This window comes from Squalius cephalus (genome assembly GCF_949319135.1).
Source record: "Squalius cephalus genome assembly, chromosome: 1".
NCBI classification, from domain to species: Eukaryota; Metazoa; Chordata; class Actinopteri; order Cypriniformes; family Leuciscidae; genus Squalius; species Squalius cephalus.
The window spans coordinates 30296370-30313009 of record NC_137122.1 but is presented as its reverse complement, the minus strand read 5'-3'; the positions used below and the strand labels follow the sequence as shown (position 1 = coordinate 30313009).

The following is a 16640-nucleotide window of genomic DNA, read 5'->3' as shown; positions in this document are numbered from 1 at the left end:
TCCCCCTCACTTTGTTTTTCCTCTTCTGCCTTTCTGTGTTTTCTCCGGGCTATTATTAGAGCAGACAGGCTTGTGGGAGGAAGAATCTGACATAGACATTGCTTGTCATCTTTTTACTTATTGATTCTCCTCAGCTTGCCATACGCCGCATTCATGTGTTGGCACGCACATGTTATCGCGTGAGGCGCAACAAACACATGCATAAACATTGAAGATATTTCCCAGTTCCTCGCCTTATACATTTGCTCATATGACAGTAGCTGTGGGTGGGAGTGAAGGCCTCATGTCTTCTAGGGAGCATGTTTTACACCCGATCTTGTTAAATATAGAGATTCTGTTATTAATCTTTCATCTCGACTCATCTGCGTTGGTATCCAGGGAGAAAACCTTAAATACACAAAGCACCAGAATGCCCTCTTTCTCTTTCTTTCTCTCGCTTTTCCGTCTCTTCCACTTGCACAAGCATTCAGGCTCTCTCTCATAACACATAAATGAGCACATCTAGATGCAGCTTGCACTAAAGAAAGCAAAGCAAAGCCCCTCTCTAGCATCTCAGTGTACTCACCTTTAATTACACTTAAATGCATTCGCACGCTTTTGCATTCAATGAATGCGCCGCTGTCGGACTCCGGACTTAATGGAATTTGGGTTCCTTGAAAATGTTTCGGGCCTAAAAATAATTGTGTGTGAGGATTTGAGAGAGGAAAAACTCCACAACACTGCATATAATCCACCCAATTTTCTATTTATTAAAAGAACGGTCATATTTCTTAAATGTCAGATCTCTCGCTACCCCCGCTCATGTCTGATTTATGGTCAGTCTCAAACCACCTCATCTTTCTCTTTCCTGCCTGCTCGTGTTCGGTCTTCAGTATTCTTTTCCTTTCTCTTTCCCTTCCCGTTTTCCTCTCGCCCTACTGTAATGGGAGACTTGCAATCAATAGCGCATTAGTCTGGCCGGAAACTCTGCTGGAATTAAATATGAATGACTGAGATTGCAGCTCTACCTGCCACTGAGAGCGCAGGATGAGGCCTCGGAGGGGGAAGGGAGGCAGTAAATATCCCACTTATGAGACGAACCATCAGGCTGGGGTGTGTTGCATGCTGTCGAGGTTTTATCCGAAGATGCAGAGTTTTTATCAAGTAACAGTAGAGGAAAAACACTAACATGCTTCAGATTTTAGAGCGCATATATATATATATATTTATATCTGTGGCCTTGTGTTGCTGTTTTGCGTGACCCTGGTAGACAATCATTTAAGTGGATTGGTCAGCGCAGGGCGCTCAGTAAATTGAACACTGTGCGACTCTGATCAGTTTTATGGCTTAAGCCATCAATAATGCATAAATGTGCTGAAGTAACATGTTGTTTGATTTACTTTGGAGCTACATTTCATCGTAGCAGAGATGAGGCTGTTTGTGACAGATGGACTGATATTGTTCCCTTCCCCATCCCACGAGTGAACCCCTCCCTCTACTGCTTCTTGACAGATGCAGAGGGAGGAACAGGGCCCACTTCTCTTTCTTCTCATTGATTTGGCTGCTTGAACTCGCGTGGATGGCGAGCATGGCTGTGGGGGTTGGTGTTTCCTGCAGGTCAGGGGGGAAAAATCAGAGTCATGCAAATCAGAGTAATGCTTAGTGGCTTAATGCTTATTGTCTTACAGTCAAACAGTTACACACAAAAGCTTTCTAAACACAATGTCTTGGAATGAAGGCAAGAGAAGGCACTTATGGTGGCTTAATTGCAAAGGAACCCATTACTTAAATACTTGCACTAGCCTGTCATGCATGGACAATGCATTGTCTTTATTTCTTTATTTATGAGTTTCAGGCTCTATTTTATAAAAATCATACATGTCATAGTTTTTAAATAATTGGTTGAACTGATGTTAAATTAATTGTTTCAAAAACTATTTTTAATACTTTCTCTTTAAAGTTTATGAATAATTACAAATCACTTGGCCCCAAACTAGCTTAATTTAGACTACATTTACAAATCTGTACCTAATCTGGCAAAATTCTTTTTCCCTTTATTTTAATTTTTTTTTTAGTAATATGTGACCCTGGATCACAAAACACTAATCACAAAACCAGTCACATGTTGCACAGGTATATTTGTGTCAATAGCCAACAATACATTGTATGGGTCTAAATTATCCATTTTTCTTTTATGCCAAAAATCATTAGGATATTAAGTAAAGATCATGATCCATGAAGATATTTTGTAAATTTCCTACCTTAAATATATCAAAAATGTATTTTTGTGAGTGTATGCAGCAAAAGCGCGAACATAAATGGACAACTTTAAAAGCGATTTTCTCAATATTTCGATTTTTTTGCACCCTCAGATTCCAGATTTTCAAATAGTTGTATCTCTACCAAATATTGTCCTATCCTAACAAACCACACATCAATCTCAATTAAAAGAATTGACCCATAAGACTGGTTTTGTGATCCAGGGTCACATATTTCATTAAGTTTTGATGTGTACTGAATCTTTATTTTTGACAACTGTTTTGAAGAAAAACCACCGCAAATTTAATTTAAAATAAAACAGCACACATTTATTTATTTATATACTATCCTTTTTATTAAACCTTAAAATGTTTACAATACTACTTTTAAATGTTACGTCTATGAATATGTATATGTATGAATATGTGTATGTCTGGTTCTAGATATTATATATATATATATATATATATATATATATATATATATATATATATATATATATATATATATATATATATATATATATATATATATATATATATATATATATATACACACTCACCTAAAGGATTATTAGGAACACCTGTTCAATTTCTCATTAATGCAATTATCTAATCAACCAATCACATGGCAGTTGCTTCAATGCATTTAGGGGTGTGGTCCTGGTCAAGACAATCTCCTGAACTCCAAAATGAATGTCAGAATGGGAAAGAAAGGTGATTTAAGCAATTTTGAGCGTGGCATGGTTGTTGGTGCCAGACGGGCCGGTCTGAGTATTTCACAATCTGCTCAGTTACTGGGATTTTCACGCACAACCATTTCTAGGGTTTACAAAGAATGGTGTGAAAAGGGAAAAACATCCAGTATGCAGCAGTCCTGTGGGCGAAAATGCCTTGTTGATGCTAGAGGTCAGAGGAGAATGGGCCGACTGATTCAAGCTGATAGAAGAGCAACTTTGACTGAAATAACCACTATTTTAATTTTTTTTTAGTAATATGTGACCCTGGATCACAAAACACTAATCACAAAACCAGTCACATGTTGCACAGGTATATTTGTGTCAATAGCCAACAATACATTGTATGGGTCTAAATTATCCATTTTTCTTTTATGCCAAAAATCATTAGGATATTAAGTAAAGATCATGATCCATGAAGATATTTTGTAAATTTCCTACCTTAAATATATCAAAAATGTATTTTTGTGAGTGTATGCAGCAAAAGCGCGAACATAAATGGACAACTTTAAAAGCGATTTTCTCAATATTTCGATTTTTTTGCACCCTCAGATTCCAGATTTTCAAATAGTTGTATCTCTACCAAATATTGTCCTATCCTAACAAACCACACATCAATCTCAATTAAAAGAATTGACCCATAAGACTGGTTTTGTGATCCAGGGTCACATATTTCATTAAGTTTTGATGTGTACTGAATCTTTATTTTTGACAACTGTTTTGAAGAAAAACCACCGCAAATTTAATTTAAAATAAAACAGCACACATTTATTTATTTATAGACTATCCTTTTTATTAAACCTTAAAATGTTTACAATACTACTTTTAAATGTTACGTCTATGAATATGTATATGTATGAATATGTGTATGTCTGGTTCTAGATATTATATATATATATATATATATATATATATATATATATATATATATATATATATATATATATATATATATATATATATATATATATACACACACACTAACCTAAAGGATTATTAGGAACACCTGTTCAATTTCTCATTAATGCAATTATCTAATCAACCAATCACATGGCAGTTGCTTCAATGCATTTAGGGGTGTGGTCCTGGTCAAGACAATCTCCTGAACTCCAAAATGAATGTCAGAATGGGAAAGAAAGGTGATTTAAGCAATTTTGAGCGTGGCATGGTTGTTGGTGCCAGACGGGCCGGTCTGAGTATTTCACAATCTGCTCAGTTACTGGGATTTTCACGCACAACCATTTCTAGGGTTTACAAAGAATGGTGTGAAAAGGGAAAAACATCCAGTATGCAGCAGTCCTGTGGGCGAAAATGCCTTGTTGATGCTAGAGGTCAGAGGAGAATGGGCCGACTGATTCAAGCTGATAGAAGAGCAACTTTGACTGAAATAACCACTCGTTACAACCGAGGTATGCAGCAAAGCATTTGTGAAGCCACAACACGCACAACCTTGAGGCGGATGGGCTACAACAGCAGAAGACCCCACCGGGTACCACTCATCTCCACTACAAATAGGAAAAAGAGGCTACAATTTGCACGAGCTCACCAAAATTGGACAGTTGAAGACTGCAAAAATGTTGCCTGGTCTGATGAGTCTCGATTTCTGTTGAGACATTCAGATGGTAGAGTCAGAATTTGGCGTAAACAGAATGAGAACATGGATCCATCATGCCTTGTTACCACTGTGCAGGCTGGTGGTGGTGGTGTAATGGTGTTTTCTTGACACACTTTAGGCCCCTTAGTGCCAATTGGGCATCGTTTAAATGCCACGGCCTACCTGAGCATTGTTTCTGACCATGTCCATCCCTTTATGACCACCATGTACCCATCCTCTGATGGCTACTTCCAGCAGGATAATGCACCATGTCACAAAGCTTGAATCATTTCAAATTGGTTTCTTGAACATGACAATGAGTTCACTGTACTAAAATGGCCCCCACAGTCACCAGATCTCAACCCAATAGTGCATCTTTGGGATGTGGTGGAACGGGAGCTTCGTGCCCTGGATGTGCATCCCACAAATCTCCATCAACTGCAAGATGCTATCCTATCAATATGGGCCAACATTTCTAAAGAATGCTTTCAGCACCTTTTTGAATCAATGCCACGTAGAATTAAGGCAGTTCTGAAGGTGAAAGGGGGTCAAACACAGTATTAGTATGGTGTTCCTAATAATCCTTTAGGTGAGTGTGTGTATATATATATATATATAATTGCATATTCACTAACCAAACACTCAGTATATTTTATACCTATAACTGAACAAAATCAGGGCTTTTCATACTGTGCGGTTATCGTCGTTCTGATGCCGTGTTCACACCATGTTGTAATTACAGTAAATAAAGCCCCATATGTCCTTGTTTGTGGTATCATTGTCACTGATTGGACGAATGCGGCACATGATATGTTTACATAAAGGCTTGAGTATTGAGCATCCTCATATTATATTGCCGACAGTTTATCCTGAATGGACTTTTCGGACTATAAAGGTGAAAATAAAATGGTCCCTTCTTTACTTCAATTATCACCATTTGACATTTTTCACCTCAAATGCTGAAACTACGAAACGTCTTTGAACTATTTAGACTATGAAATGTCTAAATTGCTAGTGTGAAACGTTCCCCGGGGTTAAATGCGGGGTTTAAGAAGCGTTCACACCATGTCGCAATTACCGCAACGATTCTGAACTATAAAAAGCCTTCACGTGCTTGTAGAACTTCTAATAATAATAATAATAGTAAACTCCTAATTTTCTGAGAGCTATGACTTGCGACATGTGGACGCTGTACCATCTGACCACTGCAGGTGTGTTCGACTTGAAACTTGTGCACTGTGCATGACTTCAAAGTAAACATATGGGGCTTTATTTACTGTAATTACAACATGGTGTGAACACGGCATCAGGGGTTAACGTACAGTGTGAAACGTCAGCTTATGAATACCCAGGATTAATTGTTAACGGCCCGGGTATAGTATGAGCAGTGTGAAACGTGAATAAAGATAACCCAGGATTCCTTTTACCCAGGGTTTAGAATGACCCAGTGTTAACTATTTCAAGTGTGAAAAGCCCTGTGAATATACAATAGCATTGTTTAGTAAATAAATAGACTATAGCTAAATAAATAAATGTGTCCATCTACATAAATTCCTATTTATTGAAGCTATTGGATATAGGCTTCATCCAATTTCTGGATCTTGCACTTACATTGAAAAACGTATTACTTATTAGCCACTTATTAGCACACATCCAAAGTTTGAATATTGTCTTTTTTGCAGTGAAGCTACACAATTCTGAGAATTCAGAAGAATCATAATTCAGTAGGCAAGGCCAGGGGTCCATAAAAATCTGAATCCGAAATTAATTTAGAGCAAAAAATGATTGAATGTTGTGCAAGTTAAATGCAGGAATGTGTGACTGCAGTGGACATACCATAAACATTATCAGTCATGGTTTATCACTAATCAGCTCTTAAGAAGAGTGTGACAGTAGAAGGTAAAATGGCAGTATAGATTTCACTATCTCTGAGTAATTGGCAAGGTTTTAACAGATTTGGGAGTCATTAGCCCAACCTCCCACTGCCCCTGGCCCATCAGCAACAGGACAAATTCCATTAAGTGACCAACAGCTGCCCCGTGACAGATGCGGGCCAGTGCCGCTCCTCTCCACCGTTCCCTTGGGGGCTCAGGAGGGCGCTGTGGGGGGAAGGCATAAGCAAATATGGCTCGAAGGATGCAATGTGTCAAAGCTTTCAGAGAAACACAATCAAATAAGCATCTGCCCCCTCTTCGCGTGAGCCGGCATCAGCGCTTACCGCTGCAGAACTTAAGAAGCAAACCGTGATCTTACTGCAGACTTAGTGACTCATTCTGAAATCATTCGCCTCAAAAATAAGTGTGCTGATTATGTCAAACATTTCTCGCGATGTTCTGATCTCACTACATCTACGAGCACCCTTTGCAGTTAGTCATATTATCCTGTCCTTCACTGCAGTAGTGGGTGACAATGAAAAAGTGGGACACATGTCTGATACAGTGATGGACATTAAGGGAAAACTATGCTAATTCAAATAATACAATGCAACTGTAAGTGTAAGTGTATATTTTTTTTTTTTTGCTTCCCTTCGTGCTTGAATGAAATACACGTATTTTAATGTGTTGACTAACATGCTAAATCATGCGCAAAGTACTTTATTACAATTTTGCCAGTAGTGTGTTATTTTTATAACACTTTAAGTTAATATATTTTAAATGCATTCAATTTAATCTTCATTATTACAAATTAAACCTATATTTTATCATTTTCAATAGAAATTACATTAAAGTACATTTTAGTTCACCATAAATGATTATCAGTACATTCATCAGTACACTTAACCTTATTTCAAAGACAATGGAAGGAATTATGAAATTACATATAAAAATGCACTTAGGGTCTAGTTAAGTATCAAAAAAGCACTCTAAAGTTCAACTATTTGCATTTAATATAGATTTAAACTATACATTTTCTACTATTTACACTATATTTTTATCTCATTGTAAACAACATCCAATTGAGTGTCTGAAAACATTACATTCAGTTCACACTTAAAGGGGTGGTTGATTATGATTTCAAATTTCAATATACTTATCAAATATATAAATTTCAAGTATAAACAACATCTGCAAAATTACAACGCTCGAAGTTCAAAGCAAATGAAGATATTTGCTTTTAAAGAAATCGTTTTTTAAGGACTACAACAAACGACATCCCTCCCGGGTTAGTGACATCACTAACCCTAAAATTTAAATAAACCTTGCCCCCGGGAACATCTGTGTGTTTTGAGCTAAAACTTCACATACACACTCAGGGGACAACAGATACTTATTTTACATATTGTAAAAAGGAGCATTATACCACCCGTTTAAAGGGTTAGTTCACTGAAAAATGCTGTCATCATTTACTCACCCTCACGTCGTTCCAACCCAGTAAGACTTTCATTCATCTTTGAAACTCAAATGAAGATATTTTTATGAAATCTGAGATATTTCTGTCTCTCCATTGACAGCCGAAGCAACTACCACACTGATTTATCAAAAAGTTCATAAAGATAACATAAAACCAGTCCATATGAATTGAGCGGTTTAATTCAAATTTTCTGAAGAGACAAAATTGCTTTATATGATGAACAGAATTAATTTAGGCTTTTCACATTATTCACATGAATTCACAAACGTTCATCAACTCGCACGTCAGTTGTGGTAAACAGAAGCTCAAGCATGTTCGCTTCACTTGCATGAACCATTGAGGTTTGTTCTTGCACATAAATTAAGTATTTTGCACTTTGCAAATAAGTTTATGTTTGCTGATCAATGTTTATGAATAAAAGCCTAAATTCAATCAGTTCATCAGATAAAGCAATCGAGTCTCAATTGAGTAGTTTGAGGTTCAGCAAGAACCAATGAGGTTCATTCTTGTGTTACGCAGCACGTTTGAGCTTTTGCAAGAACCAATGAGGTTCATTCTCGTGTTACGCAGCACATTTGAGCTTTTGCAAGAACCAATGAGGTTCATTCTTGTGTTACGCAGCACGTTTGAGCTTTTGCAAGAACCAATGAGGTTCATTCTTGTGTTACGCAGCACGTTTGAGCTTTTGCAAGAACCAATGAGGTTCATTCTTGTGTTACGCAGCACGTTTGAGCTTTTGCAAGAACCAATGAGGTTCATTCTTGTGTTACGCAGCACGTTTGAGCTTTTGCAAGAACCAATGAGGTTCATTCTCGTGTTACGCAGCACATTTGAGCTTTTGCAAGAACCAATGAGGTTCATTCTTGTGTTACGCAGCACGTTTGAGCTTTTGCAAGAACCAATGAGGTTCATTCTTGTGTTACGCAGCACGTTTGAGCTTTTGCAAGAACCAATGAGGTTCATTCTTGTGTTACGCAGCACGTTTGAGCTTTTGCAAGAACCAATGAGGTTCATTCTTGTGTTACGCAGCACGTTTGAGCTTTTGCAAGAACCAATGAGGTTCATTCTCGTGTTGCGCAGCACGTTTGAGCTTCAGCAAGAACCAATGAGGTTCATTCTCGTGTTGCGCAGCACGTTTGAGCTTCAGCAAGAACCAATGAGGTTCATTCTCGTGTTACACAACACGTTTGAGCTTCTGCAAGAACCAATGAGGTTCATTCTTGTGTTACGCAGCACGTTTGAGCTTTTGCAAGAACCAATGAGGTTCATTCTTGTGTTACGCAGCACGTTTGAGCTTTTGCAAGAACCAATGAGGTTCATTCTTGTGTTACGCAGCACGTTTGAGCTTTTGCAAGAACCAATGAGGTTCATTCTCGTGTTGCGCAGCACGTTTGAGCTTCAGCAAGAACCAATGAGGTTCATTCTCGTGTTACGCAGCACATTTGAGCTTTTGCAAGAACCAATGAGGTTCATTCTCGTGTTACGCAACACGTTTGAGCTTCAGCAAGAACCAATGAGGTTCATTCTTGTGTTACGCAACACGTTTGAGCTTCAGCAAGAACCAATGAGGTTAATTCTCGTGTCACGCAGCACATTTGAGCTTTTGCAAGAACCAGTGAGGTTCATTCTCGTGTTACGCAACACGTTTGAGCTTCTGCAAGAACCAATGAGGTTCATTCTCGTGTTACACAGCACATTTGAGCTTCAGCAAGAACCAATGAGGTTCATTCTCGTGTTATGCAGCACATTTGAGCTTTTGCAAGAACCAATGAGGTTCATTCTCGTGTTACGCAACACGTTTGAGCTTCAGCAAGAACCAATGAGGTTCATTCTCGTGTCACGCAGCGCATTTGAGCTTCAGCAAGAACCAATGAGGTTAATTCTCGTGTCACGCAGCGCATTTGAGCTTCAGCAAGAACCAATGAGGTTCATTCTCGTGTTACACAACAAGTTTGAGCTTCTGCAAGAACCAATGAGGTTCATTCTCGTGTTACGCAGCACGTTTGAGCTTCTGCAAGAACCAATGAGGTTCATTCTCGGGTTACGCAGCACTTTTGATGTTCTGCAAGAACCAGTGAGGTTCATTCTCGTGTTACGCAACACGTTTGAGCTTCTGCAAGAACCAATGAGGTTCATTCTCGTGTTACGCAGCACGTTTGAGCTTTTGCAAGAACCAATGAGGTTCATTCTTGTTACACAACACGTTTGAGCTTCTGCAAGAACCAATGAGGTTCATTCTTGTGTTACGCAGCACGTTTGAGCTTTTGCAAGAACCAATGAGGTTCATTCTCGTGTTACGCAGCACATTTGAGCTTTTGCAAGAACCAATGAGGTTCATTCTTGTGTTACGCAGCACGTTTGAGCTTCTGCAAGAACCAATGAGGTTCATTCTTGTGTTACGTAGCACATTTGAGCTTTTGCAAGAACCAATGAGGTTCATTCTTGTGTTACGCAGCACGTTTGAGCTTTTGCAAGAACCAATGAGGTTCATTCTTGTGTTACGCAGCACATTTGAGCTTTTGCAAGAACCAATGAGGTTCATTCTTGTGTTACGCAGCACGTTTGAGCTTTTGCAAGAACCAATGAGGTTCATTCTCGTGTTACGCAGCACGTTTGAGCTTCAGCAGGAACCAATGAGGTTCATTCTCGGGTTACACAACACGTTTGAGCTTCAGCAGGAACCAATGAGGTTCATTCTCGTGTTACGCAGCACATTTGAGCTTTTGCAAGAACCAATGAGGTTCATTCTCGTGTTACGCAACACGTTTGAGCTTCAGCAAGAACCAATGAGGTTCATTCTCGTGTTACGCAACACGTTTGAGCTTCAGCAAGAACCAATGAGGTTAATTCTCGTGTCACGCAGCACATTTGAGCTTTTGCAAGAACCAGTGAGGTTCATTCTCGTGTTACGCAACACGTTTGAGCTTCTGCAAGAACCAATGAGGTTCATTCTCGTGTTACACAGCACATTTGAGCTTCAGCAAGAACCAATGAGGTTCATTCTCGTGTTATGCAGCACATTTGAGCTTTTGCAAGAACCAATGAGGTTCATTCTCGTGTTACGCAACACGTTTGAGCTTCAGCAAGAACCAATGAGGTTCATTCTCGTGTCACGCAGCGCATTTGAGCTTCAGCAAGAACCAATGAGGTTAATTCTCGTGTCACGCAGCGCATTTGAGCTTCAGCAAGAACCAATGAGGTTCATTCTCGTGTTACACAACAAGTTTGAGCTTCTGCAAGAACCAATGAGGTTCATTCTCGTGTTACGCAGCACGTTTGAGCTTCAGCAAGAACCAATGAGGTTCATTCTTGTGTTACGCAGCACGTTTGAGCTTCTGCAAGAACCAATGAGGTTCATTCTCGGGTTACGCAGCACTTTTGATGTTCTGCAAGAACCAGTGAGGTTCATTCTCGTGTTACGCAACACGTTTGAGCTTCTGCAAGAACCAATGAGGTTCATTCTCGTGTTACGCAGCACGTTTGAGCTTTTGCAAGAACCAATGAGGTTCATTCTTGTTACACAACACGTTTGAGCTTCTGCAAGAACCAATGAGGTTCATTCTTGTGTTACGCAGCACGTTTGAGCTTTTGCAAGAACCAATGAGGTTCATTCTCGTGTTACGCAGCACATTTGAGCTTTTGCAAGAACCAATGAGGTTCATTCTTGTGTTACGCAGCACGTTTGAGCTTCTGCAAGAACCAATGAGGTTCATTCTTGTGTTACGTAGCACATTTGAGCTTTTGCAAGAACCAATGAGGTTCATTCTTGTGTTACGCAGCACGTTTGAGCTTTTGCAAGAACCAATGAGGTTCATTCTTGTGTTACGCAGCACATTTGAGCTTTTGCAAGAACCAATGAGGTTCATTCTTGTGTTACGCAGCACGTTTGAGCTTTTGCAAGAACCAATGAGGTTCATTCTCGTGTTACGCAGCACGTTTGAGCTTCAGCAGGAACCAATGAGGTTCATTCTCGGGTTACACAACACGTTTGAGCTTCAGCAGGAACCAATGAGGTTCATTCTCGGGTTACGCAGCACATTTGAGCTTCAGCAAGAACCAATGAGGTTCATTCTCGTGTTACGCAGCATATTTGAGCTTTTGCAAGAACCAATGAGGTTCATTCTCGTGTTACGCAGCACGTTTGAGCTTTTGCAAGAACCAATGAGGTTCATTCTTGTTACGCAGCACATTTGAGCTTTTGCAAGAACCAATGAGGTTCATTCTTGTGTTACGCAGCACATTTGAGCTTCTGCAAGAACCAATGAGGTTCATTCTTGTGTTACGCAGCACGTTTGAGCTTTTGCAAGAACCAATGAGGTTAATTCTTGTGTTACGCAGCACATTTGAGCTTTTGCAAGAACCAATGAGGTTCATTCTTGTGTTACGCAGCACGTTTGAGCTTTTGCAAGAACCAATGAGGTTCATTCTCGTGTTACGCAACACGTTTAAGCTTCAGCAAGAACCAATGAGGTTCATTCTCGTGTTACACAACAAGTTTGAGCTTCTGCAATAACCAATGAGGTTCATTCTCGTGTTACGCAGCACGTTTGAGCTTCAGCAAGAACCAATGAGGTTCATTCTTGTGTTACGCAGCACGTTTGAGCTTCTGCAAGAACCAATGAGGTTCATTCTCGGGTTACGCAGCACTTTTGAGGTTCTGCAAGAACCAGTGAGGTTCATTCTCGTGTTACGCAACACGTTTGAGCTTCTGCAAGAACCAATGAGGTTCATTCTTGTTACACAACACGTTTGAGCTTCTGCAAGAACCAATGAGGTTCATTCTTGTGTTACGCAGCACGTTTGAGCTTTTGCAAGAACCAATGAGGTTCATTCTCGTGTTACGCAGCACGTTTGAGCTTCTGCAAGAACCAATGAGGTTCATTCTTGTGTTACGCAGCACGTTTGAGCTTCTGCAAGAACCAATGAGGTTCATTCTTGTTACACAACACGTTTGAGCTTCTGCAAGAACCAATGAGGTTCATTCTTGTGTTACGCAGCACGTTTGAGCTTTTGCAAGAACCAATGAGGTTCATTCTCGTGTTACGCAGCACGTTTGAGCTTTTGCAAGAACCAATGAGGTTCATTCTTGTGTTACGCAGCACGTTTGAGCTTCTGCAAGAACCAATGAGGTTCATTCTCGGGTTACGCAGCACTTTTGAGGTTCTGCAAGAACCAATGAGGTTCATTCTCGTGTTACGCAGCACGTTTGAGCTTTTGCAAGAACCAATGAGGTTCATTCTTGTTACACAACACGTTTGAGCTTCTGCAAGAACCAATGAGGTTCATTCTTGTGTTACGCAGCACGTTTGAGCTTTTGCAAGAACCAATGAGGTTCATTCTCGTGTTACGCAGCACATTTGAGCTTTTGCAAGAACCAATGAGGTTCATTCTTGTGTTACGCAGCACGTTTGAGCTTCTGCAAGAACCAATGAGGTTAATTCTTGTGTTACGTAGCACATTTGAGCTTTTGCAAGAACCAATGAGGTTCATTCTTGTGTTACGCAGCACGTTTGAGCTTTTGCAAGAACCAATGAGGTTCATTCTTGTGTTACGCAGCACATTTGAGCTTTTGCAAGAACCAATGAGGTTCATTCTTGTGTTACGCAGCACGTTTGAGCTTTTGCAAGAACCAATGAGGTTCATTCTCGTGTTACGCAGCACGTTTGAGCTTCAGCAGGAACCAATGAGGTTCATTCTCGGGTTACACAACACGTTTGAGCTTCAGCAGGAACCAATGAGGTTCATTCTCGGGTTACGCAGCACATTTGAGCTTCAGCAAGAACCAATGAGGTTCATTCTCGTGTTACACAGCATATTTGAGCTTTTGCAAGAACCAATGAGGTTCATTCTCGTGTTACGCAGCACGTTTGAGCTTTTGCAAGAACCAATGAGGTTCATTCTCGTGTCACGCAGCACATTTGAGCTTCAGCAAGAACCAATGAGGTTCATTCTCGTGTCACGCAGCGCATTTGAGCTTCAGCAAGAACCAATGAGGTTCATTCTCGTGTTACACAACAAGTTTGTGCTTCTGCAAGAACCAATGAGGTTCATTCTCGTGTTACACAACACGTTTGAGCTTCTGCAAGAACCAGTGAGGTTCATTCTCGTGTTACGCAGCACGTTTGAGCTTTTGCAAGAACCAATGAGGTTCATTCTTGTGTTACGCAGCACGTTTGAGCTTTTGCAAGAACCAATGAGGTTCATTCTTGTTACGCAGCACATTTGAGCTTTTGCAAGAACCAATGAGGTTCATTCTTGTGTTACGCAGCACATTTGAGCTTTTGCAAGAACCAATGAGGTTCATTCTTGTGTTACGCAGCACGTTTGAGCTTTTGCAAGAACCAATGAGGTTAATTCTTGTGTTACGCAGCACATTTGAGCTTTTGCAAGAACCAATGAGGTTCATTCTTGTGTTACGCAGCACGTTTGAGCTTTTGCAAGAACCAATGAGGTTAATTCTTGTGTTACGCAGCACATTTGAGCTTTTGCAAGAACCAATGAGGTTCATTCTCGTGTTACGCAGCACGTTTGAGCTTCAGCAGGAACCAATGAGGTTCATTCTCAGGTTACACAACACGTTTGAGCTTCAGCAGGAACCAATGAGGTTCATTCTCGGGTTACGCAGCACGTTTGAGCTTCTGCAAGAACCAATGAGGTTCATTCTCGTGTTACGCAGCACGTTTGAGCTTTTGCAAGAACCAATGAGGTTCATTCTTGTGTTACGCAGCACGTTTGAGCTTTTGCAAGAACCAATGAGGTTCATTCTTGTTACGCAGCACATTTGAGCTTTAGCAAGAACCAATGAGGTTCATTCTTGTGTTACGCAGCACATTTGAGCTTTTGCAAGAACCAATGAGGTTCATTCTCGTGTTACGCAGCACGTTTGAGCTTCAGCAAGAACCAGTGAGGTTCATTCTCGTGTTACACAAGTTTGAGCTTCTGCAAGAACCAATGAGGTTCATTCTCGTGTTACACAACATGTTTGAGCTTCTGCAAGAACCAATGAGGTTCATTCTCGTGTTACGCAGCACGTTTGAGCTTCAGCAAGAACCAGTGAGGTTCATTCTCGTGTTACACAAGTTTGAGCTTCTGCAAGAACCAATGAGGTTCATTCTCGTGTTACACAACATGTTTGAGCTTCTGCAAGAACCAATGAGGTTCATTCTCGTGTTACGCAGCACATTTGAGCTTTTGCAAGAACCAATGAGGTTCATTCTTGTGTTACGTAGCACATTTGAGCTTTTGCAAGAACCAATGAGGTTCATTCTCGTGTTACGCAGCACGTTTGAGCTTCAGCAGGAACCAATGAGGTTCATTCTCGGGTTACACAGCACGTTTGAGCTTCAGCAAGAACCAGTGAGGTTCATTCTCGTGTTACACAAGTTTGAGCTTCTGCAAGAACCAATGAGGTTCATTCTCGTGTTACACAACATGTTTGAGCTTCTGCAAGAACCAATGAGGTTCATTCTCGTGTTACGTAGCACATTTGAGCTTTTGCAAGAACCAATGAGGTTCATTCTTGTGTTACGTAGCACATTTGAGCTTTTGCTAGAACCAATGAGGTTCATTCTCGTGTTACGCAGCACGTTTGAGCTTCAGCAGGAACCAATGAGGTTCATTCTCGTGTTACGCAACACGTTTGAGCTTCTGCAAGAACCAATGAGGTTCATTCTCGTGTTACGCAGCACGTTTGAGCTTCAGCAGGAACCAATGAGGTTCATTCTCGGGTTACACAACACGTTTGAGCTTCTGCAAGAACCAATGAGGTTCATTCTCGTGTTACGCAGCACGTTTGAGCTTCAACAAGAACCAATGAGGTTCATTCTTGTGTTACGCAGCACATTTGAGCTTTTGCAAGAACCAATGAGGTTCATTCTCGTGTTACACAACAAGTTTGAGCTTCTGAAAAAACCAATGAGGTTCATGTGTTACACAGCACGTTTAAGCTTCAGCAAGAACCAATGAGGTTCATTCTCGTGTGTTACGCACCACGTTTGAGCTTTCACGGGAACCAATGACGTTCATCCTCGTGTTACGCAGCATGTTTGAGCTTCTGCAAGACCCAATGAGGTTTGTTCTTACACATCAAGGGAGTACAGTTGAGCTTCTGTTTGTTTTCTGATCAATGTTTAAATGTGAATAAAAGCCTAAATTCAATCAGTTCATCAGATAAAGCAATCGAGTCTCTACAGAAAATTGACTAAATCGCTTGATTCATATAGATTGGTTTTACGATCTCTTTCAGAACTTTTTAAAGTGACAAAGTGGTAGTTGCTTGGACTGTCAATGGAGGGACAGTAATCTCTCAGATTTCATTAAAAAAACATGAGTGTGAGTAATTGATGATATGTTTTTCATTTTTGGGTGAACTAACCCTTTAAGTATATTCTTTAAAAAATATATATTATTTCTGTAATAAGTACTCAAAAGTGTGCTAAAGTGTACTTCTTTTTCTCCAGGGTGAAGGTGAAGCAATATTGGCAATCAGAGCCGTCGCTAGAGACTTCAACCGAGAGGGACCCAAAACACCCCCCAACACACGCATGTACAACAACAACCTGCTCTGGGGTCCTGGATACCTCAGCTTTTAACAGTGTTGTTCAATAAAATCTTACGATTACTTGTTTTTGATACTTTATCTGAACCAATTATTATTGCCTCATTGTTATTATACCTATGTATTTTAAGTAATTTTACTGGCTACCAAAATAATCGTAAATG

At 40.1% G+C, this 16640-nt stretch overlaps 1 protein-coding gene across 3 annotated transcripts in view; it reads left to right on the top strand.

The window, feature by feature from the left end:
• LOC307168829 (uncharacterized protein) overlaps positions 1–16640 on the top strand; it is a 24923-nt gene extending 8283 nt beyond the window's left edge. For all 3 annotated transcript variants that reach the window (XR_013822990.1, XR_013822991.1, XM_079889096.1), the window contains one exon: positions 16379–16640. Coding sequence is in view for 1 of the 3 variants with exons in the window: in XM_079889096.1 (XP_079745222.1) it covers positions 16379–16510 (132 nt within the window). In the remaining 2 variants the exon portion in view is untranslated. The remainder of the gene's footprint in view (positions 1–16378) is intronic.